The sequence below is a fragment of the Colletotrichum acutatum genome (assembly GCF_030867785.1).
Source record: "Colletotrichum acutatum strain CBS 112980 chromosome Unknown BDZ83scaffold_8, whole genome shotgun sequence".
NCBI lineage: Eukaryota > Fungi > Ascomycota > Sordariomycetes > Glomerellales > Glomerellaceae > Colletotrichum > Colletotrichum acutatum.
The window spans coordinates 87,176-109,686 of NW_026849002.1; the positions used below are offsets into that span (position 1 = coordinate 87,176).

At 55.0% G+C, this 22,511-nt stretch overlaps 8 protein-coding genes and 2 non-coding genes across 10 annotated transcripts; 5 read left to right on the forward strand and 5 right to left on the reverse strand.

The window, feature by feature from the left end:
• Nucleotides 1-297: 297 nt before the first annotated feature.
• BDZ83DRAFT_567035 (uncharacterized protein) lies at nucleotides 298-1,003 on the forward strand (the record flags this gene model as incomplete). The annotated part of the gene is made up of 2 exons (XM_060503916.1): nucleotides 298-458; nucleotides 574-1,003. The coding sequence occupies 2 exons, from the start codon at nucleotides 298-300 to the stop codon at nucleotides 1,001-1,003; spliced, it is 591 nt and encodes a 196-aa protein (XP_060370088.1).
• Nucleotides 1,004-1,196: 193 nt separating this feature from the next.
• BDZ83DRAFT_715863 (uncharacterized protein) lies at nucleotides 1,197-1,735 on the reverse strand (the record flags this gene model as incomplete). Its single annotated transcript, XM_060511792.1, has 2 exons — nucleotides 1,197-1,423; nucleotides 1,522-1,735. The coding sequence occupies 2 exons, from the start codon at nucleotides 1,733-1,735 to the stop codon at nucleotides 1,197-1,199; spliced, it is 441 nt and encodes a 146-aa protein (XP_060370089.1).
• A 3,323-nt stretch (nucleotides 1,736-5,058) lies between these two features.
• Nucleotides 5,059-5,139, forward strand: BDZ83DRAFT_t38. Its single transcript has one exon. It is a non-coding gene; the product is annotated as a tRNA-Gly (tRNA).
• A 567-nt stretch (nucleotides 5,140-5,706) lies between these two features.
• On the reverse strand, nucleotides 5,707-7,293 carry BDZ83DRAFT_602866 (uncharacterized protein). The gene has a single exon (XM_060507196.1). It carries the CDS (start codon nucleotides 7,287-7,289, stop codon nucleotides 6,129-6,131), a length of 1,161 nt encoding a protein of 386 aa, XP_060370090.1. The 5' UTR covers nucleotides 7,290-7,293; the 3' UTR covers nucleotides 5,707-6,128.
• On the reverse strand, nucleotides 5,721-5,830 carry BDZ83DRAFT_t41. The gene has a single exon. It is a non-coding gene; the product is annotated as a tRNA-Met (tRNA).
• A 1,272-nt stretch (nucleotides 7,294-8,565) lies between the features above and the next one.
• On the forward strand, nucleotides 8,566-10,226 carry BDZ83DRAFT_421292 (uncharacterized protein). The gene has a single exon (XM_060502983.1). The coding sequence runs from the start codon at nucleotides 8,652-8,654 to the stop codon at nucleotides 9,852-9,854; it is 1,203 nt and encodes a 400-aa protein (XP_060370091.1). The 5' UTR covers nucleotides 8,566-8,651; the 3' UTR covers nucleotides 9,855-10,226.
• On the forward strand, nucleotides 9,766-10,246 carry BDZ83DRAFT_602868 (uncharacterized protein). Its single transcript, XM_060507197.1, has one exon. The coding sequence runs from the start codon at nucleotides 10,004-10,006 to the stop codon at nucleotides 10,214-10,216; it is 213 nt and encodes a 70-aa protein (XP_060370092.1). The 5' UTR covers nucleotides 9,766-10,003; the 3' UTR covers nucleotides 10,217-10,246.
• A 1,295-nt stretch (nucleotides 10,247-11,541) lies between these two features.
• BDZ83DRAFT_647217 (uncharacterized protein) lies at nucleotides 11,542-14,152 on the reverse strand (the record flags this gene model as incomplete). The annotated part of the gene is made up of 2 exons (XM_060510054.1): nucleotides 11,542-11,863; nucleotides 11,901-14,152. The coding sequence occupies 2 exons, from the start codon at nucleotides 14,150-14,152 to the stop codon at nucleotides 11,542-11,544; spliced, it is 2,574 nt and encodes an 857-aa protein (XP_060370093.1).
• A 4,909-nt stretch (nucleotides 14,153-19,061) lies between these two features.
• On the reverse strand, nucleotides 19,062-20,519 carry BDZ83DRAFT_421325 (uncharacterized protein). Its single transcript, XM_060502984.1, has 2 exons — nucleotides 20,306-20,519; nucleotides 19,062-20,245 (listed from the first exon to the last, which is right to left on the reverse strand). Exons 1-2 carry the CDS (start codon nucleotides 20,386-20,388, stop codon nucleotides 19,153-19,155), a joined length of 1,176 nt encoding a protein of 391 aa, XP_060370094.1. The 5' UTR covers nucleotides 20,389-20,519; the 3' UTR covers nucleotides 19,062-19,152.
• Nucleotides 20,520-20,916: 397 nt separating this feature from the next.
• BDZ83DRAFT_602877 (uncharacterized protein) lies at nucleotides 20,917-22,269 on the forward strand. Its single transcript, XM_060507198.1, has one exon. It carries the CDS (start codon nucleotides 21,078-21,080, stop codon nucleotides 21,918-21,920), a length of 843 nt encoding a protein of 280 aa, XP_060370095.1. The 5' UTR covers nucleotides 20,917-21,077; the 3' UTR covers nucleotides 21,921-22,269.
• The last annotated feature ends 242 nt before the right edge of the window (nucleotides 22,270-22,511 follow it).

Here is a 22,511-nt window from a genome sequence, read left to right on the forward strand (position 1 = left end):
AACCGTTGACGCTACGGAGTACATAACCATCCATCCACCACCCTGTACTATATCGAACCACTTGATCCAAAGATATCTTCCTTAGCTTGCCCCATACCACAGGTACTCCCATAGCTACCGCCTGCAGCCCTCCACTCCTTGTCTTGTCCAAGCATTCTGTCGCATCACGACACATCACGGGATAATCTTCGACGACGTCAGTCGGCAGCACACTGCATATATCCTTGGCATCTGAACAGACTAAAGTAACCAAACAATCGATATTCACCATACTCCGTGTCCTGCAGCAGAATCACCATGCAACTGCTAAGACATACCGCCCGCACCGCTTTCCGGGGCCGCAACACCAACCTCACCAATGGCGTCCGTATGCCGCCCCCCAAGCAATTCATCTCTGCCGCCGCTGCCCACTTCTCCACGTCTCGTACCAGCCCGGCCAAAAACCAGATCTACGCATCGTAAGTGGGCCGCCGCAAATTCTCCAACACCCCCCCCCCCCCCTTATCCAATCCTTGCACTGGCCTGCCTCTCCTCTCGATAGTACCGCCCGCTAACTTCTGCTTCGCATGCCAGTGTCCGCCGTCCTGACGACTTCCACACCTATCAACTTCTCTCGTCCTCCTCTCGCACACCACTGATAACGCTGTGGACCACGTCTTGGTGCGGCACATGTCGAGTCGTTGCCCCTCTCATTCAATCCATTGTAGAGTCTGGTGTCGGTGAGGCGGAGGGCGGCGTTGGATACTGCACCGTCGAATTCGACTCTCCCGACGTCATGAGCGGAGGACTGGGCATGACCTACATGATCACCTCCATACCTACTCTGCTGAGCTTCGACAATCAAGAGGCCCAAATACAGACCAAGGTTCACGACGCCAAGAAGTTGACAGACCGCGCTTTTCTCGAGGAGTGGATCAGGTCTGAGGCTCGGCGGCACGGCCAGCGCGGAGGTGGCGGGGGATCCGGCGGCGTCTTTGGAGGATTGTTTGGCGGTTTCAAATAATCAGAACGGACGCTCCGCTGGGTACCAATCGGGCGTACTTTCAGCGAAACCATGTGCCTGGTGCATCTGGCGGCACAAGGCAGACAAGGGTACCGAACGCGATCAAAACGAAACGCTCATCATTCGGCTGGTCGTTTACTAATAATGCAATACACTCACACTCGATACCCTCATCCCACCAAACTTTTCTCTCTCAAGGCGTGTAAAACACCTCTTCGACAGGCTTCCACCACGCCGGCTCGCCAGCTTCACTGCTCACCGCGCCGGGAACCAGAGACTCCTGCCAGCCGTCGGTCATGGCCCACCATTCGCGGACCTTGGGGTTCTCCTTCATCTTCTCCATGTCTCCGGCAAAGTCGTAGCCGACATACTTCATGGTCGCAAACAGAATACGTGAATCGGGCTCGTGCCAAATGCTGTCTGTTGAGAGTAAGCCTTTATGAACCTTCGAAAGTCGTGCGACATCGGGGATTCGCAGTCTGCCATGTTGAGACCGACACCGGCGGATGATGACCTACAGTCGACAATGTTGCACTCCTTGATCTGCTTGAGCACCTCGGGCCAGACATTGGCGTGAACCTCCTTGTACTTGTCGATAAACTCGGGCTTGAGCTTCACAATCTGGGCAATGCGACGACCGGGGTTCTTCTGTCTGGAGGAGACGGGCGCAGGAGCCTCCACCTCGGTTGGGCTACCGGGCGCGGGGGGAGAAGAACGCTTGTTGGACCACATGATGCTCGTTGGACGCGTTTGAAGGGTTCGTCGTCGATGGCGGAGGTGGTGAAGTTTTTGCTCGCAAAATGTGCTCGGCGGAGGGCTGACCCAAGTGTGTCCCGTGGACTCGGCCGTCGGCCTGGCGAAGCTGGAGCGTCTGCTTAGAGCCGATGGATCAGCGGGGGGCGTCTTGGACTCGAGCGTCGACGGCCGGCGGAGAAAACGACGGAACTCGGCCAAGTCGGGGGAAGAATGTCGCGAGGCGGGGCGCGAGGGGTAAACAGAATGCGGGGATTGGGGGAGGGGAACACCACGGATGCTCGCCCACGCCAACAAACACACTGCGCCGATACACGGCACACACCCAGGTAATTCTGCAGCGCGGGATGGAGAGAGCGTCTGGGCACACAATCGCTACGCGCACACACAAGGATGCACACCTATCTGTTGGAGAGCCGTTGTTGCGACTGTGATGCGTGAAGAGGCCGCGGAGCGACTTGAGAAGAGAGGACCACGGGAAGGACACTCTCTTAAATACTGGCGCCGGAAGTGTCTGGTTCTCTTCCGCTTCATCCGTCGGTCAAATCTCGTCTATGGTGCGATGTACGGTAGACAATGCGGCAATATGTCGTACGGTTGGGACACGGATTAGTCAACTGCAGCAATCCGTTGGGCGGTAGTCGTGGGGATAGTGATAAACCCGGTTCGTCCGCGCGGGAGCTGCATGGCAGGCCCGACAAGCTTCTTATACACTCGTGAACCTAACTTAAAGGTGTTCATTCCTCCTCGGTCCAGCAAGCTCGCAGCAATTGCAGCAGACCTTCAGTACCGGGGCCCCGCGTCAGGTGCTCCACGGTGCCGCACCGTCTGAAGTCGACGACGATCTGAGCGTCTCCGGGCGCGTCTCACTCACCTCACTCAACTTTGAGAGTCCTACATCTAGTCAGCCCTCCAACCTGGAATAATCGTAGCTGCAGGCTGCAGAAGCAACGGCGGATGGGCTGTCAAGGTTCCAAGTCTGGAACGGGATGCTCGAATTAACCCAGCCAGTAGAATTCCTTCGAACTACCTCCATCCCTGACACCTCTCCGACCCCAGTCAACCCGGGTTTCCGGTCTCGACTTTGATGGAGTCACAAACTCAACACCCCCACGAAACCGCACGGGATTGCCTGTTCCAGCCTTGATGGGGTTTTGTTTTTATTTCTCTGATTGTGGTCCGTATACTGTGCGGTCATCCGCTTCCTCGCGGCTCTGATTCCTATTTATCCGCAACGTGCCGCGGGTAGCGTGCGTTGCTTCCGCCATGATCTGGTTTATTAATCTGGCCCCCGATGGCGCTGACAGAGAGAGGTGAAAGGTCAGAGGTGCGCTTGTCGCGTGCGCCGCTGGGCTGCGGAGCGGACGTCGGTTATCTGCGCCTGCATCTGGCGGGGTTCTGATCGGCGAATCATGAGGTGGCTTTCCATACTGCATGGGTTCGTAGACGATTCGACTGCTCTCGTGGTTGCATTGCATGCAGTGTTCGCTGTGCTCTTGTACCGTTCTTCTTCACAGGCTTCTAGAAGTGCGAGTAGCGTGGATGGTGTCTCCTTTCCAAGGAGAAATAGAGGATCCATACGTATGATTTTCTTGAGATATCACGTCGAGGACACTCAGGCTAGAGTCTCCCGTCACGTCACACATGAAACTACGTTATTTTGTGAGCATGCAGCACGGATGAGACTGAAATGTTTCCACGTTTTTCTTTCTTCAACTTATTTTAGGCTTTTGCTTGATCAACCTTACTTCAGCCACGATGGGGTCCTCTCACAGAAGTAGGGAACGCGTACTGGTGCCAGCGTCTTTTTGGATGAGATGAGGAGGGAGGGGTCTGCGCGGTGAGCGGCAGGCTCGCTTAGACGTCGGCTTGGATTGGTGATGAGGAGGTCTATCGTGAAGCTGATGCTTCTTTTTGAGAAATTCTTTTCTCGAGGGTAGGGGTGAGGTAGGTAAGGCCTGTTGGTTTGGAGCTGCCGTGGGCTTGGTGGGGTGATGCGTATGGGGGCTGAACCGTTCTGCCGTAAGCTGGCGATGGAAAGTGGGAGACTAGGTGCTTTAAGTTCCACACATCTTTTGTGACTTGGAGATGTACGTGGCCATCCCGGATATGGTGTCGTGGTGATGTGTGAGAGGGGGGCCGGCTGAGTGGATGGTATAATAATTTGTCGTTCAATACCTTTGCTCTCTTTCTGCTATTCCTATTTACTACTGCTGCTATTGTTATGACTTCTTTCTTCTGCTTAACAATTCCTCAAAAAGTACGCTCCATGAAGCATATCGTGATTGTGATAGTTACAGTGGCTATAGGAAGGCGGCTAGTCTTATGTTGACCGATACCCTATCTGGTCACCCACTTGTCGGCTAATGAACAACCATAATATTCGGGGTTACTTGCGGCTCCTCGCTACCTACGATACGTTGTACGGAAAAGGATGAAAGATCATCGTACACGTAGTTCTACTCTTTGATCGTCGTACTGAGAACAAACAGAGTACATCTCGCTGTGTTCGAAGGTAGTCATCATTGATTTGTTGCCTCTCAGCCAGTTCTCGTGGCCGGTCGAAATATTCAACGTTCTTTCTTACAAAAAGAGAATCCGAATGCGAGTGATGCTGGAAAACACCATGTTTCTAGTGCATACCTCCTCTGCTAAATTTTAACACTTCCCATATCTTCCTCATTAAGTCTGGAAATTTCTAGGGCGAGGGATGGCGCGAGTAGGTCAGTCATCAATTCTTCCCTCCTATCAAGCAGAACTCCAGGCAATATGTGAATCTCAGAAACTACTCAAACTAATGGGGAAGAAGAAAAGAAATGACTAGAACGCGTCTTCAAAAGAACAAGCCGGCAGTGAAGAAACCATGCGGTAGACTATCCCCTCCCTTTTCCAATGGGATGAGATATCGATTTCAAGACTGTTTTGCCTAGCCTTGTTGAGGTGGAATTTCACCAATTAGTACTTACAACCTCAGCTGATCCGTGACTGAGAGATTAAACTATATTCGTCATTGCTTTGAGACTGAGCAAACTCAAGAACCACCAGAGCCTCCAACCCAACCGAAGCCCACGAGCCCAAAGACCTCAGCCCCAGAGCCTTTCCAACCTCGTATATTGACCCGCCGTCGGGGAACATCCTCATCCCGGCCGAACACGGACCCCCGGACCCAGAAGCGGCCCCATTTTCCAAATTTACACAACGCCAACTCCATTCTCCAGCCCTAAGCTACACTCCACCCACCACAAACATAATCTCACTCCGAGCCCAAACCCACGTCTCAAATCACGAGTCCATCTCATCCAGCGTCGATGGTTTAGTGGTAAAATTCTCCGTTGCCATCCAGCAACGTCGGGGAGCCGGGGGTTCGATTCCCCCTCGACGCAATTCTTTTGTCTGTTGTGTTGACATACGCGCCGAGTCCTCATCGTGGGTTGCGATTTTCAGTGTTTTGGGGTTTTTAGGTGTGGAGTTGAGGTGTGAGTTAGGTTGTGTGCTGCGGGGTCGGAGAGGGCCCACTTGAAAAACACGGGTTTGCAAAATGGAAAGATTGGAAGGACGATGTGATGGGATGAATGCTCAGTGAGGTCAATATGCAGTGACATATTGTTGCTAAAGTGATGAATATATGATCACAGCATGGCAAAGTGGTTGGCTGCAAAATATACTTTGAAGCTTGTTCATATTCATGGGAGAGTTGTCTTTTACGGTTCAAGTTAAGTCGTCAGACAGACTTGCAAATTTCATTCAACATTATCAAACTGACAACTCGTTGTACCAGCTCTGTTGACCAGAGAGCGAATTGCGGATGTGTTCTTAAGGCTAATTTGATGTAACAACATAGCCCCCATGACACTATTCGTTCAGATACCAGGACATGACCCAGACTGTGTGGGCATTCGCATACACTCTGCCCAAACATGCTCTTGCCAAAAAGTTGACCGTTTACACAAGTAGCAAAATCAAATGTCCCTAGCAAGGCTCGAACTTGCGACCTTTGGATAACCCCCGGGATGTCTCCCAGAGTCATATGTATTTGATATGAGACCAACGCTCTACCGACTGAGCCATAGAGACGATCTTGTGTGGGAACTCGTTTGGTGGGTGGTACCAAGAAGCGAGAGAGGGCATCGTGGGCGGGGCGGAAGGGGAGGAGATGATGATTGTGGGAGGGGAACGGGGCCGTGGAGATGGGGGGTCTTGGCCAGTCACGACTCACGATCGTGATGGATGGAGAGGGAAACGGTGTCTTTTGATTTCCTCAATGTCGAGCCAGGTGTGTGGACGGAGATCGGTGTGCCTCAGAACGAAACTAGACTCGATATTCCCTCGAGACCACTTCCCAGTCACCCACTTACACAGGACCCACGCCCCATCACGGCGCCTCAACCCTCAGCAACCTCTCAGCATTCCGAAACGCAATCATCTCAAGCTGCTCCCCCGTCACCATCCCACTATCCCTCAATTCCCTCATCCACGCAAGCCCATTCTCATTCTTCTCAAAAGGATAATCGACGCTATACAAGATATGTTCCACGGGCGTATTCCTCAACACGCACGCCAGCGGCGCGAGACCCCACACCCCGCTCGTGGTAACCCACACATTCCCCTCCCACACCTCCCGCCATCCGCGCCGTCGCGGACCCCACCGCACCGAGAGCTTTTCCACGCGCTCCATCATGAAGGGTAACATCTCCCCGAAATGCCCAATGATGATTTTCAGGGAAGGGTACTCGTCAAAGAGACCCGCGGCAAAGAGCTTGAGCACGGCGAGCCCGGTCTCAGAGTGCCACCCGAACCCGCTGGATCCCATGCTCCGCGCCGCGCCGGGGTCAAAGTTGCCCTCGTACGCGGGCCGCTGGCTCTCCGAGGGGTAGGTAGGATGTAAGTACACCGGCACGTCGAGCTCCTCCGCCGCCTTGAAGACGGGCCAGAAGCGTCTGTCGTCGTAGTGTTGTCCATCCACATGCGCATCCACCAACGCGCCGACGAACCCCAGCTCCCGTACACAGCGCCGGAGTTCCGCCGCCGCGGCGTCTGGGTCGGCCATCGGTAGCACGGCGAAGCCTGCGAAGCGGGTGGCGTTGGCGCGTACGGCGGCCGCGAGGTGGTCGTTTGCGAGACGGCTCAAGTGCGGGGCACGGGGGCCGAGGCCGGGCGCGTGGGATACGATTTGCAGGCTGATGCGGGTTTCGTCCATGTTGGCGAGGCGGAGGGGCCCGACGTCCTGGAGGCGGGATGATACCTCGGGGAGGTGTTTGAGCTGTTCTGAGTATATGTCGGAGAGTTCTGTAAAGAGATCTTTTGCGACGAAGTGTTCTTCCAGGGTGATTAGTTTTGGGAGCGGGTCGGACATGTTTGCGGATTGGGTGAGTTCGTGTTTGGACTTTGGAGGGCTAAATATGTGATGATGAGAGAGGTATAAATATTTGAGGTGAGGTTCAAAGAGGTGAGATTGACTCTTATGTCGTTCGAAGCCACGGTAGTGGTGGCGGACGCCTCGGCCGACGTCTCCCGAACAAGTGTGACCCCGCATACTGTATTCAGATGAATTCATGTGAGACATGCAGCTCGTGAATCTCGACCAAGCAAGTTCCCTTGCGAATTGATAATCAAGAGCTGTTGAAAGATGCCTCCGTCACTGCTGGCATCTTAATGTGTGAGGTTTTACTTGCGAGACTCATTGACGGTTTGCCGTGTGAGTAGTGTGCCTTGTTGTGGATGGCTTTGTCATTATTCACACCTTCACTTATCAACCATTGTCTAACCAAGCAATCACATCTCAAATTTTCCTTACTAGACAAAATGCTTTTTGGAAGTGTGAGACTCTACTGAAGCTGCAGATTCACAGACGATAATCATGTTCCGTGACTACCTCCCAACACTATTATAGTTTCTTTTAAGTAAAGACATTTGGGTAAAGGGAAGTCATAAATAGACAAAAAGCCGAAACTATGTCGACTGATGTGAGAGAGCATGTGGTAGGCTACCCATGCTTTGATGCTGAAATGTAAGAAAATAATGCCAATGCAATACAAATTCATGATTACTTTCTGAGCAGCATAGTTTCAGCAATTCATATTCATAGGCTCGACGCCATCTCATTCTGGGGTAACCAATCTCATGATCAAAATCAAGTACAGTGAAAGCCTCACACTTGCTTCACTTCGAAACCTCCAAAATGTGAGAGGAGATATGCACTCCCTCATTCTCCTTGCGTTACCTTCATCCAGGGACCCAGTATTGAATATCTCTGCAGCGGCCCCGACGAGAAAGTCACAAGTTTAGAACCGAGATTCAGAAACTCTCTGCAAACATGTATAGAGATACGTCCTACATATCCGTAGCCCTCGTTCTTGTGTAGTACTCCCGAGAATCGTCACATGAAATGATCACGAAACATGGCTAACCTGCCCGTGGTAATCAACCGTACATAGCAGCCACCCTTCTTAGTCCACGGAGGAGAGCCCCACTCCAGCGCCCCGGACCCCAGGGCCAAGCCCGCGCTTGCCCCGCCACGACGATCCGAACCCCCGCGGCTGTCCCAACCTCCCCCCGGGAGCCCCTGAATGTCAGTGCCTGGTACCCTGTGTGCAGCATGCGACTCCCACCGCCTCCAACCCCGCATTCCTGCCCCCCGCACCCGGAACGGTCACCGCCGCCTTACACCGACCTCACACGACCACAGCTGAGAGCAAGGCACCTCACCTTACCCAAGCTCCATGAGAATCGCGACTTTGCGCCGGACAATCTCATCTCACCTACACATCCCACATCACATCTCACTCACCCACTCACTCACTCACTCACTCATCCACGTACTCACCAACACCTCATCTCATTCAACTTAACTCAACTCATCCCAACACCTCTAAAGTCCAAAAAAAGAAAAAAAACAATGGACGACCCCTCAACCCAAACAATCAAAATCCTAACCCACCTCTCCAAAACTCTCTCCCTCTCCCCGCCCCAATCAACCCACCCACCCGCAACCCTCACCGGCCTCCCGACATCACACACCGGCACAGCCTACCTCTTCCTTTCCGTCTCGGCCCATCACCCCCGCCTCCAGATCCACTCCTACCCGGCCATCCACTGGGCCCGCGCCTACATCTCCAACATCCCGACCCCGTCCGCCCCGATATCTCTGCCGTCTAGTACACAAGAGACAGCACGAGACATACCAGTCCTGGGCCTCCTCTCCGACGACCTAGCCGGCCCCGCCATCCGCGCCTGCGTGACAAAAGACCTCCTGCACGTCCGCAAGTTTCTCGCCATCCTCTCTCTCGTGTTGGAACACATCATCTCCTCCAACGCAAACGCCAACTCCTCGTCCTCCTCAGCACCGATGTCAAACTCTTCCACGACAATGGACCTAGACGCTCCAGAACCGACAACAACGTCAACACCACCCCTGCCAAGCTGCCTCCTCCACGGCCTCGCAGGAACACTCTACCTCCTTCGCCTCATCCGCCACTGGGTCCCCTCCTCCGCGCCCCTCGTCTGCGGCGCGATAGTCCACGTGTCAGAGTACCTCCTCGGCCCACATCCCTGGACATGTCCCTCTCGATCACCGACGTCGTCTCAATCTTACTCCCACTCTCACTCTCCTTCATCACCATCACCGCCGCCACCAGAAGACACCCACGGCACAACCCACGGCGACCTGGGCATACTAACCCAACTCGTCCTCACATCCCCGCCCCTCGCCGCCTCCCCGGTCCTGACATCCCGCCTCGCCGCCCTCCTAGACCTCCAGCTTCCCAACGGCGACTGGCCGGCTCCGTCAACCACCTCACCTTCGCCCCACTCACAGCCCTCTCAAAGCGAAATACAACAAGCCTTAGACGCACCGCCAACACCAACACAACAAAAACCAGCAGCAAAATCATCACCACGCCCACCCCGCGGCTTCGCCTCCGGCCCCCAAGGCCTCGTCCTCTCCCTCCTCTCCCTACGCCCCTTCTTCCCGAGCCTCCACGATCGCACAGACGACGCTGTTGAGAAGGCGCGTGAGTTCCTCTGGGCTAGGGCGGTTGATTCTGACGTGCCGGCTGAGGATGTGAATCTGTTTTACGGGTCGTTGAGTACCGCGTTGTAAGTCCCCCTTTATTTCGTTCTGAGCTGTTTGGATGTGAGGAGTGGATATGGACCTTTCAACCCCCTATTCCTTGATGGAGAAGACACGAGTAGCAGTGTGTGATATCATTCCATCATACCGTTGGCATCTTCTTCATTCAACCTGCTCGCATGCTCACGATCCTTTCTCGCCTATCCACCCCTGTCGTCAGATTTCTCCTATACCTCACAACACTGGCCCTCTCATACACGTATCCAAGCCTCACAACCAGCCCTAACCTCCCATCTCACTCTCAACACACCCATTTCAAACATGATCCTACTCTCATAACTAACAAGCCTCCAGAACCTTCCCAAAAGGTCCCAAAAGAACCCACCTCCTAGCCCAACAACCCCCCTCGCCAAACCAACCCCTCTCCCCGCCCACCAACACCGGCACTAACACCAATACCAACATCACCACATCTCGAAACCCATCAACGCCGTCCCCCTCGGCCTCCTCCTCCTCAACAACACCAACGACACCACCAACAGCAGGCTCCGTAACAACAGCACCCCACCCAGGCTCCGCGTACCTTCACGCCGTCGCCGAGCGCGACATGCCCCGCATGATCTTCTACAACGACATCTGAGCCTTTGATCCCGCTCGACCTCTCCCTTCATGGTTGTTAAATCGAATGAGCATGACCTCACCTCTGGCTTAACCTGTGGCTTAAATCGGTACAAGGCCTATTTGTGCCGACATTCTCACCCCCATTACAACATCCTATGTCGTGAAAAGCCTGCACTCTACCATCTGTCTATTCTCCCCCTTCCTTAATCAAGAAGTACTTCACATTGTTGCCTATACTCTTCATCCGACAGGAACAGGAAACGGTGGCCGGGGGGGGGGGGGGAAGTACCGTTCAACTACGAGAGGCAAGCTACTTATATAGCTCGGACAAACAAACAGAAACAACCCTCCAACCGACGGACTTCACCAGGCGTATATAGCATATAAGATACCCCAAACATAGACTCCATCTTTCCATGGAACTGGCTAGATGCTACTCCTCAAATCATAATCTCAATACTTCACTTCACTATTTCTTCACATGAGACACCTCTGATAAACCCACCCATTATACTTGACTCATCCCACACGGCACAGTCACCAAGTCACAAACGAAAGTGTCATAGTCAATGGAATTCATTATTCCAAGAGCGCGTCCGCCCCCCGATCGCCAGTTGGGGACGAGACGACGGGTATATTGGCCACCTCACTGCAAACCACAGCTACATCCTCTCACCTCACCCAAGTCCCGTATCTACTCACATCCTTCAGACAAGAAGGATCACACCCATCCGCAAAAAAGCAAAAAAAAAAAAAAACCTTACGTCCAGGACAACAATCGAAACGAGTGTGGTGAGGTCCCTCCCATTTCTCTCCCGGGCCATTTCGAGTCTTGGTTTCTTTCTCCACCTCTCGGCCATGCTGCCCCCAAAAAAACAAAACCCTTTGCCAATGTGCCCAAGAGAAAGCCCTTCTCTCCGCCCCAAGAAACCCCTAATTACGCCATGTGTCCCGTTTCCCGTGGAACTAGTGCTTCCCAGTCCATGCCTGAAAGAAAAAGCAACCTCCAAAAGTGCCAAACGTATTAAAATCAGAAAAAACAAAATGCTAGCGTTAAGAGGTGATGCGACATCCTCGGTCGATGAGTGAACCGACTTCACCGGTTACGATCATCCTGCGATGATCGACTAGCGCGGGACGACGCCCCAAAGCTACCGGACAACATCCCCAACCACCCGTCGGGCCGGGTCTGACGTCCCCTGGGCGCGGGCGAGAGGATGCCTCCTTGCTCCACGTCCTCGTCTCTGTCCCGCGAGCCGGACGCCTCGGCTTCCACCTCGTCGTCAGAGTCGTCGTGATACGGTTCATAGCGGGGGCTGGATGGAGAGCCGCGTGCAAGAGAGCGAACAACATCACCCTTGCAGATGGGGCATGTGCGGCGACGCGTTGTCAACCAAGGCGTGCTGAAAATGTCAGTCCTATAAACATATACAAAGAGGGGGCAGATAAACTCACATGCACTCTGCGTGGAATTCGTGGCCGCATGGCAAGCTCATGACGCGACTGACGCCGTCGACGTACTCCTCCAAACAAACCACGCATTCAACCTGTCTGCCCATGTACTTCTTCCACTCGCTCGAGTAGCTGCCGTTCGCCTTTTCGTGCTCTGTCCGCAGTGGCGACCTAGGCATTTGCAGTGCCGAGTTGACAGACAGCAAGCTCTCCGACTCGGGAATGCCCGTCGTTGTTCTAGAACGGGGCCGTGGTCGGGAGGGCGTCTGCTGTAGCAGGGGCGTCGTGGGTGTCGGGCTCGTCGGTGACGGGATTCTCGGCGAGGGAACAGGCGATGCCGCGACGGTGTGGTATGTGCGAACGGGCAAACGCTCGACGACCGACTTGGGTGCCCTCCAGCGTCTTCTGCGAATGCGCGCGCGGAGGATCAGCAAGGCATAGACGACGCTCAGAGTGATCAGAGGGCTGATCACAAGCACCAACAGAGTATCGAAGAAGGGGCTGGAGCTGCTTGAAGGTGTAATCGTAACCCAGAGACCATCGTGCCCAATAGGCTCGTTGCCGTCGTCCTTATCACCGTCGTCGGGGATGGGCTCCTCGGGCCGCGGGGGATCCTTGGGTTTGTCCTCCTTGGAGAAGTCGGCGCCGTCGTCTTCTCCAAAAATCTTAGACATGATGCCTCCGTGGGCTGTGGTCTCCTTTCCGGAGGTGGATCCCTCGGTCTCAACGGGCGGCAAATCGGGGTTGTATTCGCCGCTTCCGGGAGTGATGCTTCCGCCCTTGGGGCCGGTGACGTCCTTGCCACTTTTCGCGGTGCTGCCAGGCTTGCCAGCCTGCTGCTCCTTGGCTGCGCCCTCGGTCTTATCTTTGGAGCTGGGGGCATCCACCAAGTCGGGATCCCGCCAGTCCTGGACACCGATTTGGAACGTGTCTTCGCTCTTGCGAGCGTCGGGAACCTTGCCTTTGCCCCTCTTGGCGGCCTTGCCAAGACCGTCTCGGATGACTCTGTCCTTCTCCTCGCTCCAGTCGTCAACGAGCACCCAGTTATGGCGACCGCTGCTCGGGGGCTGGATGCTGTCGCCGGATCGTGAATTGCGGCTCCAGCTAAATAGCCATCGGAACAGACTGGTGCGGGGCTTGGTTGCCTTGTGCTCGGCCTTGGCCGGCTTTCCCTTTGCGGCAGCCTTGGCTTTGGGCGTTGCCGTGGCCTTGGGGATTGGCGTCGGCGTCGTCGCCGCAACCTTTTGCTTGTTCTTCCTGTTCTTCCGGCTCCCTCCGTCGGATTGCAGCACCTTGAGAGCTGGGCGGCCATGCTCGTCGAGAGTGTCTTCGATGAAGCTGCCGGGTTGCGTCAGCGACGACAGCAAGTGCGCTGTGGTCCGGGTGGTGAAGACGGAGGGAATGGAGACGTTGGAGGTATCGCCCCTCGCAAACATCTGGATCAAGGGACCCCCCTTTGTGTTATCGCCCACAATGAGGGCCATGGCGCCACGTCGCTGCGCCCATTTGACCTTTTCCAAGAAGCCGCAGCCGCCGCGACTGAGCAGCACAATCTTCCCGGCGATCTCCGCAGCTTCTTGTATCGATTGAATATCGGCGTGGGTCGACTCGGTGGATAGGGCGCTATCGTGGTTGGGCTGAGGCTTCCGGGCGAGGCCTTGGTGGAGGTAGTCGTCGGTGCCGTCGTCGGCTGGGCGGATCTTGGACCTGAGGCGAGTGACGGGGACACCCACAGCGTCGGGTACGGCGTCCTTGTCGGTCTTGTCGCGCTTATGGTGGCCAGGCTTGCCGGCAGCAGCAGCAGCCTTGTTGGAGGACTTGGACATGCCCTTGGTGGCAGTCTTGAGAACGGCGTTGGCTTTGCCATCGTCCCAGCCGGGGATGTCACTGCATCCCAACTCACCCTCACCCTCGCCCTCCTGGAGATTATCGTCTGCGAAGCCACTGCCGATCCATAGTTGACCGCTCAGGCCCTTGTTGGGTAGGTTGGGGCCAAATGCAGCAGGGCGAGCGACAAAGGAAGTGCTGTTGTCATCTGTCAGACTGATGGCGGCATTTGGTTGGAAAATGGAAAAGGGCGCTGTGAAGGAGAAGAAACTCGTGAATCGTGACCGCGGTACTGCGACCGGAGCGGCGATGACGGGAGAGGAGGATGAGGCGGGGGAGGAGCGCGCCAGTGAGGTGATGGAGCGGCAGAAGAGGAAGAGCGAAGCGGCGAAGAAGAGGACGAGAATGGCTATTCTAGGAGTACGCATGTTTGGATATCGTATCGGGTCGTGACTGAGTGAAAGGGAAAAAAAAAAGAAAGGGGCCAGAGGTCGAGGCTCTGTGTCGTGAGTATGATATCTAGAAGTGGCGGAGGGTTCGGCGCACGGCGCGGCAGCCGAGGGGGTAATCGAGTCTGGCGATAGTGGCGCCAGAAAAGGTTGTCGACGTTGAATAAGGTGAGGTATCGACCGGCAGCCAGCAGTGGCTCAGCGGCAAACTGCACAAGGGCCCGGCATGCGCAAAGTCATTCGGTGACAGAAAGCGAGGAAAGGTCGTCTGTCTGGCTGCTGTAGGTGGAAATGTCAAAACGTATGACGAGGCTGAAGTGAGGTAGAGGAAAGTAGTGGCGAGGAGGGGAGTCGAAGGTACGACAGTTGGTAGGTATCCGTAGGGCCTTCAGTTGGAGGAGCCAGGAGGGTTGGAGGGGTGAAGGGGTTGGGCAGCAGCCTTTCCCACACAAGGACGCACTCTCTGGGTCTCTCTTTGGTGTGCCGGCGGGAAGCGTCGGGTCAAGAGACGAGAGAAAACGGGACTGGTATTTCGGTGGTCGGGAAGCAACAGGAGAAAGAAAGTTGAATGACGAGGTGCCGATCAGGTTATTCAGGTTCGGGACCGCAGCAAGGTAAGGTAACCTGAGGTAGAGTGGGAGAAGTCAATTTGATTGTGGGCGGCACGGCGGGTTGGGTGAGGTGTTGGGTGTGCACGCAGCGCAGAGCAGTGCAGCAGCGCCATGCAGAGACACCGTCGGATGAGGTAAGGTAGGAAGAGTGAGTACGCAGTAGTTAGGGGCGTGGGATGCAACGACTCGAGCAATGGAAGAGAAAAGGACGGAAAGACACTTCAAAGGTTAGGTTGTGAGAGAGACAGAGACAATGGAGATGGAAGACCGAACCAGAGTGACACACCAGGAGGGTCTGTCCCGTCCGCATTGGGTGGCGGGGCGCGGTGTTGCTGTTTAGGTGCCGGGGCCTCCCGTCTGTCGCTCGCTCGCTCACTTCTGCTCTCGTGCAATTATCAATGACACACTTCAATCACTACGAAGTCACCAAACCTCACTACCTAACTCTACGATGAGTACTTACCTCAGCCGCCTGTCATTTGGCAACAACTGCACATGAAAGCGTGACCGCCAGCGGGAGTAGTGGTTCCAAAATGGACTCATCCATGCACCATGGGCTCATGGATGATGGAGTCGTCGAGTCGGGGGTTTGGGGGCCCCTGTCTGGCTGAAAGGTGAAATTCGGACGCACTGCGCATCGGGGCACACCTCACGCGTGCACTTTTCACTTCGATGGCGTGGACACGCGGGACTGGACTGGTCATGAGCCACACATGTAATTCACCTCACAATTGACTTTCAGTTTGACTCTCACTTTCACTCTCACTCTCATCAAGGAAGCAACATCACTCAGTGAGATCCTCAAGTGAGTGGGCAATCGGCTCGCTCATCGTTTCTTACCAGTCATGAAAGAGACCATAATCCATCAACATTGCCATTTACATCCTTCAAGCGTACCCGTAGTAATCGCCTTTTCTTCCTTCAGGTGACAGTCCATGGCCCACCGCGATCCACGGCTGTCAAAAATACACCACATCCCAGCCACGCTCGCCCGCAGGGTGTGGCAGGGCCGCAGGGGATGGGTCGCAGGGTCGACCGGCTTTGGCGGCACATTCACAAAGTCTCACTCAAGCTTGGTCTCTTGGTATCCAACTATCGACATATGGAGGGGTCCTGGGGTCCGGCCCCAGAGGGAGCCAGAGGGAGCCAGAGGGAGGGTAGTTTGTCCTGGATGCTGCTTGTCGTCGCGTGCTCGTCGCTGCTGCACCATTGATTCAGTAAACTCAGTTTTCATGTTCCACCGTCTCAACTTTCTCTCCTATTCTCCACATCCGATGCTTCAGGGCAGACAGGCGACTCTCGCAGGAAAGCACATGAAAGGCAGACCTTGACGCCCAGCCGCGCATGGCGAGATTGAACCACAACCATAGGGGTTCTAACCATTCGTGATCGTCTCACACCAAGCGCCAGAGCCGACTTCACCCTCTCAGCAGTGCGCATCTCACTAATGCCATGAGCTGTTCCTATCCCTTCCCCGTCAAGATTCCAAAAAGCGTCCAAAAGCGTCCAACACCAACTAAGCTCGACTTACAACCTCGCGTGGAATACGACAACCCGGGAAATGAGGGTGACGAGTTACCCGTACTCCCGTACGGCCCGCACGTCGTACCCAAGGCAGCAGAGTCCAGAGGTCGCTTCGCTCGCCTCTTACACCGTTCCCGAGGGACGAGTGAACGACACCCTAGAAACCGGGCGCAGCAGCTTAGCTCTAAACGCGCGGTATTCCGTACGGGCCCTGCAACTGCAGATACTGTTACCAAACACACGCGCAAACAAAGAATCTCTCCCTCGAGTCGGGTTGTTGCCAATGACTTCACACGCGACTACTCACTAAGAAAGTACACAGACTGAAATGAATCCCTCCAACTGCCCCTCGTGACTAAACCACCAACTGAGACGAGGGGGGGAGCATCTGAACCGCACAAAAAAAGGGGTGTGTGCGTTTGCAGCAGTCCCTTGCTTTTTCTGGATGCCAGAAACGCCCAGACTCGTCTCGGCCTAGCGGTCCTGAAAGAAACCTAACCCAAATCTCAAAAGTCAAGACAACGGCGGGGGGCCGACTCGGCGAGGTCATGATGGAGAACTTGCCAGCTACTGACTGCCGGAGATATTTCATGCTGGTCAAGAGAGACAAGCAACAAAGGCAGAAGCGCTTCCATGTCCCGGATACCCCATGCCCGAACGAGGAAACTCGACCTAATCCGGGCTTTTGATAAATGAAAGAGATGCAGGCATGAGTTGATGAGGTAGCCATCACCAACAGCTACCCGCCGAGTCCAGAGTGCTTGCATGAGCTATCCGTACCTCGTCCCACATATCCCAATCCGCCCTGTAAAGTCGAGCATGTCACCTCATGGATACAGATCCTCTGCTCAAATTTCCAACCCTCACGTGAGCTTACCCAGCATCGAGAACTTCTTCCAATCTCAATCCAAACTCCATCCAATCCTCACCCACAACGAACAGTGCGTCGTCCGTTGAAATCATACCGCACGCAAATAACTTTACCTTACTTTAGTCTTCGTGTCTACCCTTTAGTCTCCGTGTCTACCTGCGGTGCTACCTCAAGCTCTAAAGGTATCTAAGCCCTCCAAGGTAGGTAGAGTAGCAGGCGAACAGACAATCACGGTGCGTCGAGGCGTCTCACCTCGCCAACCTTTCCAGTGTTTATTCCGTTTTCAGTGACGCGCAGGATATCCCGTACGGTACCTTGAGTTCGAACCTCGAACCGCCGAGGGGAAGATGGGCGGCACAGGGGAAAACTCAATTCAACCCCGAGCTCCTCTAAATCCTACCAAACCAACCTCACCTTGAACTGAGGCTTGAGGGCAAGGCTCGACCCAACCCGACCAAACAAAACAAAACAAACCATGCTCCCAACGTCGTATCGTCCATCCCCTCCACCAGAGTTAGAAACGCGTTACAGAATCAAGCACCCATGCATCTCTTCCCCCTCACGTACGGATACGTACTCCGTATCCTCTCCACCTTACTCTCAGTCGAAACCAACAGTGGCCCACCAGCTCCATGACGTCCGACACATCACCCACCGTCCGCCCTCCGCCCCCGGCACATGCCCCCGGGGCTCCATTCCCGCCGTCCTCAATACCAACCCTCACCCGGCGACGGACATCCCGTGGCAATGCCGTCCCGGCTGTGGCGCAGGACCTTTATCCAACCTTTCCCCATCCCACATTCCTCCTGCTTCCATGCCGCATTCATTCACTCGATGAAACCCGGCATCCTTTCATTCCCCTGGTATCCGCATTCCTCTCCCACTCTTTCGTACCTGAATACTGCACGCGAGCGGAAACGCCACTCCCGTCATCTGTTCCTCTCATCATCACATTCCCCTTTTCTCATTCCCATACGACAAAGAACAAACCCGGTATCCTATCCCATACATGATGTATCCCACCTTTCCAACCCCTTCACCCTTCCTCGCCGAATCAAGTTAGCCTCCACTGACAAACTGGACCCCTTCTCGCCATGGATGATGAGGGGGGGGGGGGTTCTCTTTCCCGACTTTTGTTCCACCGGCAGGGGTGGCATCAAGAACGTCCCACCTGCTTCCCTGGTAAAGGAGGGAGTGAAACGCCGTTCGCGAGCGTGACACCCTCGCGCCGCTACAACCTCAATCCTCGAGTCGAAGAACAACAGTGACATTTCCCCCTTCCTACCTCGTAACCTGTGGCTTCCAATGAGAAAACCTCTTCTCATCCGTACGACAATTGAGGCTCAGACGACGTATCGTGGGTGATGTGCTTCTGAGGTTCTCACGTCGAGTATCGAAACAAAGGTAATGCCTAAGGGCTGGTGTCGGGCTTTCACAGCTTATGACTCCTCCAAGTGAGGCTGAGATTGGAAAGTAAAGACGCATCTTACTTAGCATGCTGTCCACCTATTCCCAAACCTCAATCACCTCATCCACGATCCCTGGGTTTGATGATGCTTTTTCCTCGCAGAGGGTTCGCATGAGGGCGTCGAATTCTAGCCTCAATCCATCTTGTCTGTTAATATGTTATTTTCAATCGAATATTGAGATATCCAAAGCGATGCCGATTATTCCTACATCTTTCTCAATAAGGATGGGCCTGTACACGGCATCGAGAAGTTCCTCCTACATCTACTCGCATGTAATTACTCCTCAAGTCACACCGCGCTCCCAAAATGAGACACCCAGTTAAAGTTCATCATCGATCATCAACGTACCAAAACTCCATCCAACTAATGCAAATGCTTCAAGCGATACCTCGGGATGCAGTTCAACAATGCAGATGCCTCCTGGCCCATGACCCAAAGCCCGCTTCCTGAAAGACGACGCAATGCAACAAGAAAGCCAGGTCCACCGCCTCGCGCGTCAGGGACTCAATTGAACTCGGAAAACAACCCGCTCAACCCATCCTCCTTGCCGCGATCCCACTCCCGCTTCTCCCCGGCCTTGGCCCACCGCACATCCCGCTCGTCCTTCTGCTCGTCGGCCGTGCCGCCCTCCCTCCACTTCTTCAGCATCACATCGGTGTATCCGGCCGCCCGCATCCGCTCCTCCTGATTCTGCCGCCACTTCTGCCTGTCCCTGAACGCTTCCACGGCGTCGTCCCAATTCTCTCCCGGGTGTTTGTCGTCGTCGGCCATCTCCACGTCCGTTTTGGGGTTGTAGTCCGCCTCAAAGCGCTTGTCGATACCCGAAGCCCCCGAGGCGGTGCCTCGGCCGCGCGAACGGACTTGCTGCGGCGGTTCCGGGCCAATGAACTCGTCCAACGGATCCGAGTCGGATGCTGTCGTCTGGGGCTCCTGCTCGCGCGCTCGCCCTCCGTCGCGTTGGCGGCGGCTGCTGCCCTTGATGGAGAACCCCGATTGTGGCCTCTCCCGGCTCCGGTCTCTGCGTGACCGGTGGCTCTTCGACATGAGGTCCTGTCCTTCTTCGTCTCGTCTCTTTTCCCTTTCGCTTCGCCGTGACTTTGACGCAATCTCCCTATCCTCGATTGGCGACCGATGGCGGTGCCTCCTGTGCTTTTCGTCGGGTGAGCGTGACCTCCGCCGATCACTCTTGTGTCGTCGGCGATCATCCCGCTCCGAATCCGATTCGTCCCTTCTACTCCGGCGGTGCTTTCTACCGCTTTCGCGCTCTGGAGATTCGCTCCTGCGTTCTTTGCGATGTGCCCTCCGCGGTAGCGAGTCTTCCTCCTTGTGCAACTTCTCTTTCGACGTCCCTGATCGACTGGGCCTGGATCTGTCCTTGCGGTCTCCCAAGATAGATAGGATGTCTCCCATCTGTCTCTTTCGAATATCCTGCGGGCCTGCCTTCCTCCGCCTCTCCTTCTCCTCGGCGTGTTCCAGATCCTTCAAGCGCGCGCGTGATTCGGCGGCCTCTTTGGCCAGGAGGTTCTTGTTGTGCGTATTCGTGTCCTTGATAATGTGGCGCAGGAAACGAGTGTTTGGTTTAGGCATATTTGCCGGTCTAAAGGGAGAATCCTATTAGATGGTGACGTGAGGGAATCGGGAGAGTAGTGGGACGTACTTCTTGTCTGCCCTGTCCATGACTGCCTCTTTGGCGAGCAAGTCGGCGACGTAGTCGTCCGTGATCATGTCGTGGCTCGACATTGTGAGGCCTTGGTAACCAAATCGTAGATCCAAAAGGTGACGAGATGACCACGCGCCTTCCGAGCACGCAAAATCAGGCTGATGGCTGCGGCATCCGGCGGCTGGCTGGGGTATGTGCCTCTTTTTGTCGCGAATAGAAGAGAAGCGCGGGGGATCTAGAAGTGCCGGTCTCGAACCGATGAAGGAATTCAGAAGTGACAGCGGCAGGGCTCTTCAACGAGGCTGTTGAATGAAGCGATGGAGAGGGGCAGCGGGGGTTCGCTTAGTTGAAAGGTGTCGTTGTCGCAAACTGCGGCGTTTGGAGGATTGATCGACGACAGCAGCAAAGGCCGCCAGAGTCACATCGACAAGGGACTTGGCGCGCAGTGGGATGCCTGCCGTTTTCCGCACGGTCAGATACCTTATCAGCCGATAACAGCTTGTCGGAGATAAGGAAGCGATAAGATAAAGATGGCACCTTACTAAATCTAGACCTAAGTAAACAAACGTTACAAAGGTGCAGCGCCCACCTCAAGGTATGTTAACTTAGCTGACAGACCCTGGGCGCTTGAGGGCAAATAATTAACAACCGCGACAGACCTCCCCCGCCGACATCATCTCCGACGCGCCAACGACGAAACTTGAATCGCCAGCGCACCTACTGGGACAAAGACATACGACAACAACACAGCTAATCAACCTTCCAAGAAATGGACGCGGGAAAGGCGGCCCAAGTGCTGCGCAAAATCGAAGACCTTAATGAGAACCATGAAATCTCCATCATCAGACTCAGCGAACCCATCTCCAGCGCCGTCGCGCAAGAATCACGGCAACGGACGTCAGACGCATCCAACGCATCCCAAGATGCCGCGACACCAGCCAGCCTAGAGGCCGACCTCGAACACTACAAGGAGCTCTTCGCCAAGCTTCGGTTCTCCTACGTTGAGCAAGTCACGAAAGAAAAGTTCATACGTGCCATCGTTGGCGATCCGCCCGTCATCGTCACGCCGCAGGAGAATCTGGAGCTAGAAAAGGCGAACCTCGAGGCCAAGGCGCAACTCAAGGCGCTCAAGGTGGAAGTCGCGGACATGGTGACGGAGCTGGAGAGGAAGGGCAAGGAGCTGGCTAAGCGGTACGAGAACGTGTCGCTGGATACGACGAAGCTGAGGGAGCTGCCCGACAAAATTGCCGAGTTGGAGGAGCAGGTGGCGGAGCTCAAAGAGTCGCAAGCACCGGGACAGAGCCCGATGATGAACCTGCCTCTGGCGAGGACCCTCGAACTGGTGGACGAGAAGAAGAGGCAGCAGCAGCAGTTGGATCGCGAGCTGGAGCAGTTGCAGGCCAGGGTGCCGCGCAAGAGAAAGGAGCTGGAAAGGCTGCAGGCTGAGCTGATGCCCTTGGAGGCCAAAAGGCAGAACAGCACGGCAGCTGCCAAGGAGGCGCGAAGGCGGAAGGATAGAGCCGGTGGTGATGCAGACGACCTCGAGGAGCGGGGCCGCTGGTTGAGGGCCAGCGAGGCGGCGCTCAAGCAGATGTTGGATATCCAGGGTTGAGAGGGGGTTGGTACAACGGGCGGATGGGAAGACGGTGGACGACGTAATGATTTTGTATACCCGCACACAGCAGGCCCAGTCATGGGTTAAAAGACGGCGTTCCCAGGCGTTTGGAGATGACATGAATTCACCGACTCGTTTTACTCGTTTTAATGGCGCCAGCTACAATGCCATCACTCAATGGTGGAATGCGAATTTACCTCTGTCCTGCCTCGCATCCTCACCTCATTCTGTTCTGAGTGCAATTTGCTGTATCGCATAGTAGCTGACATACAACACGGGAAGCATCCGCTGCAGTCTCAAAGAGACAAAATAGTCTCAAATGGGGCTGTCCAGGGGTTTGTCACCAGCGAAAAATGATGGATTGGCGGCTGGAAAACAAGACCCACCAAGATTTGAGGACAGGGATGCGGCGGCGGTGCACAGGCAGGTCGAGTCCCCTGGCTGGCTGGGGAAGGCGTTGATTGGACGAAGATCGAACCCTCGGTCACGTGTAGTGCCATCCACGAATTTTCAGAGTGGCCGGATGGGTAGGCCCCACCAAGCCCAATCCTCTCGCTTAGGTCACGCACCACGAAATTTGACAATCGA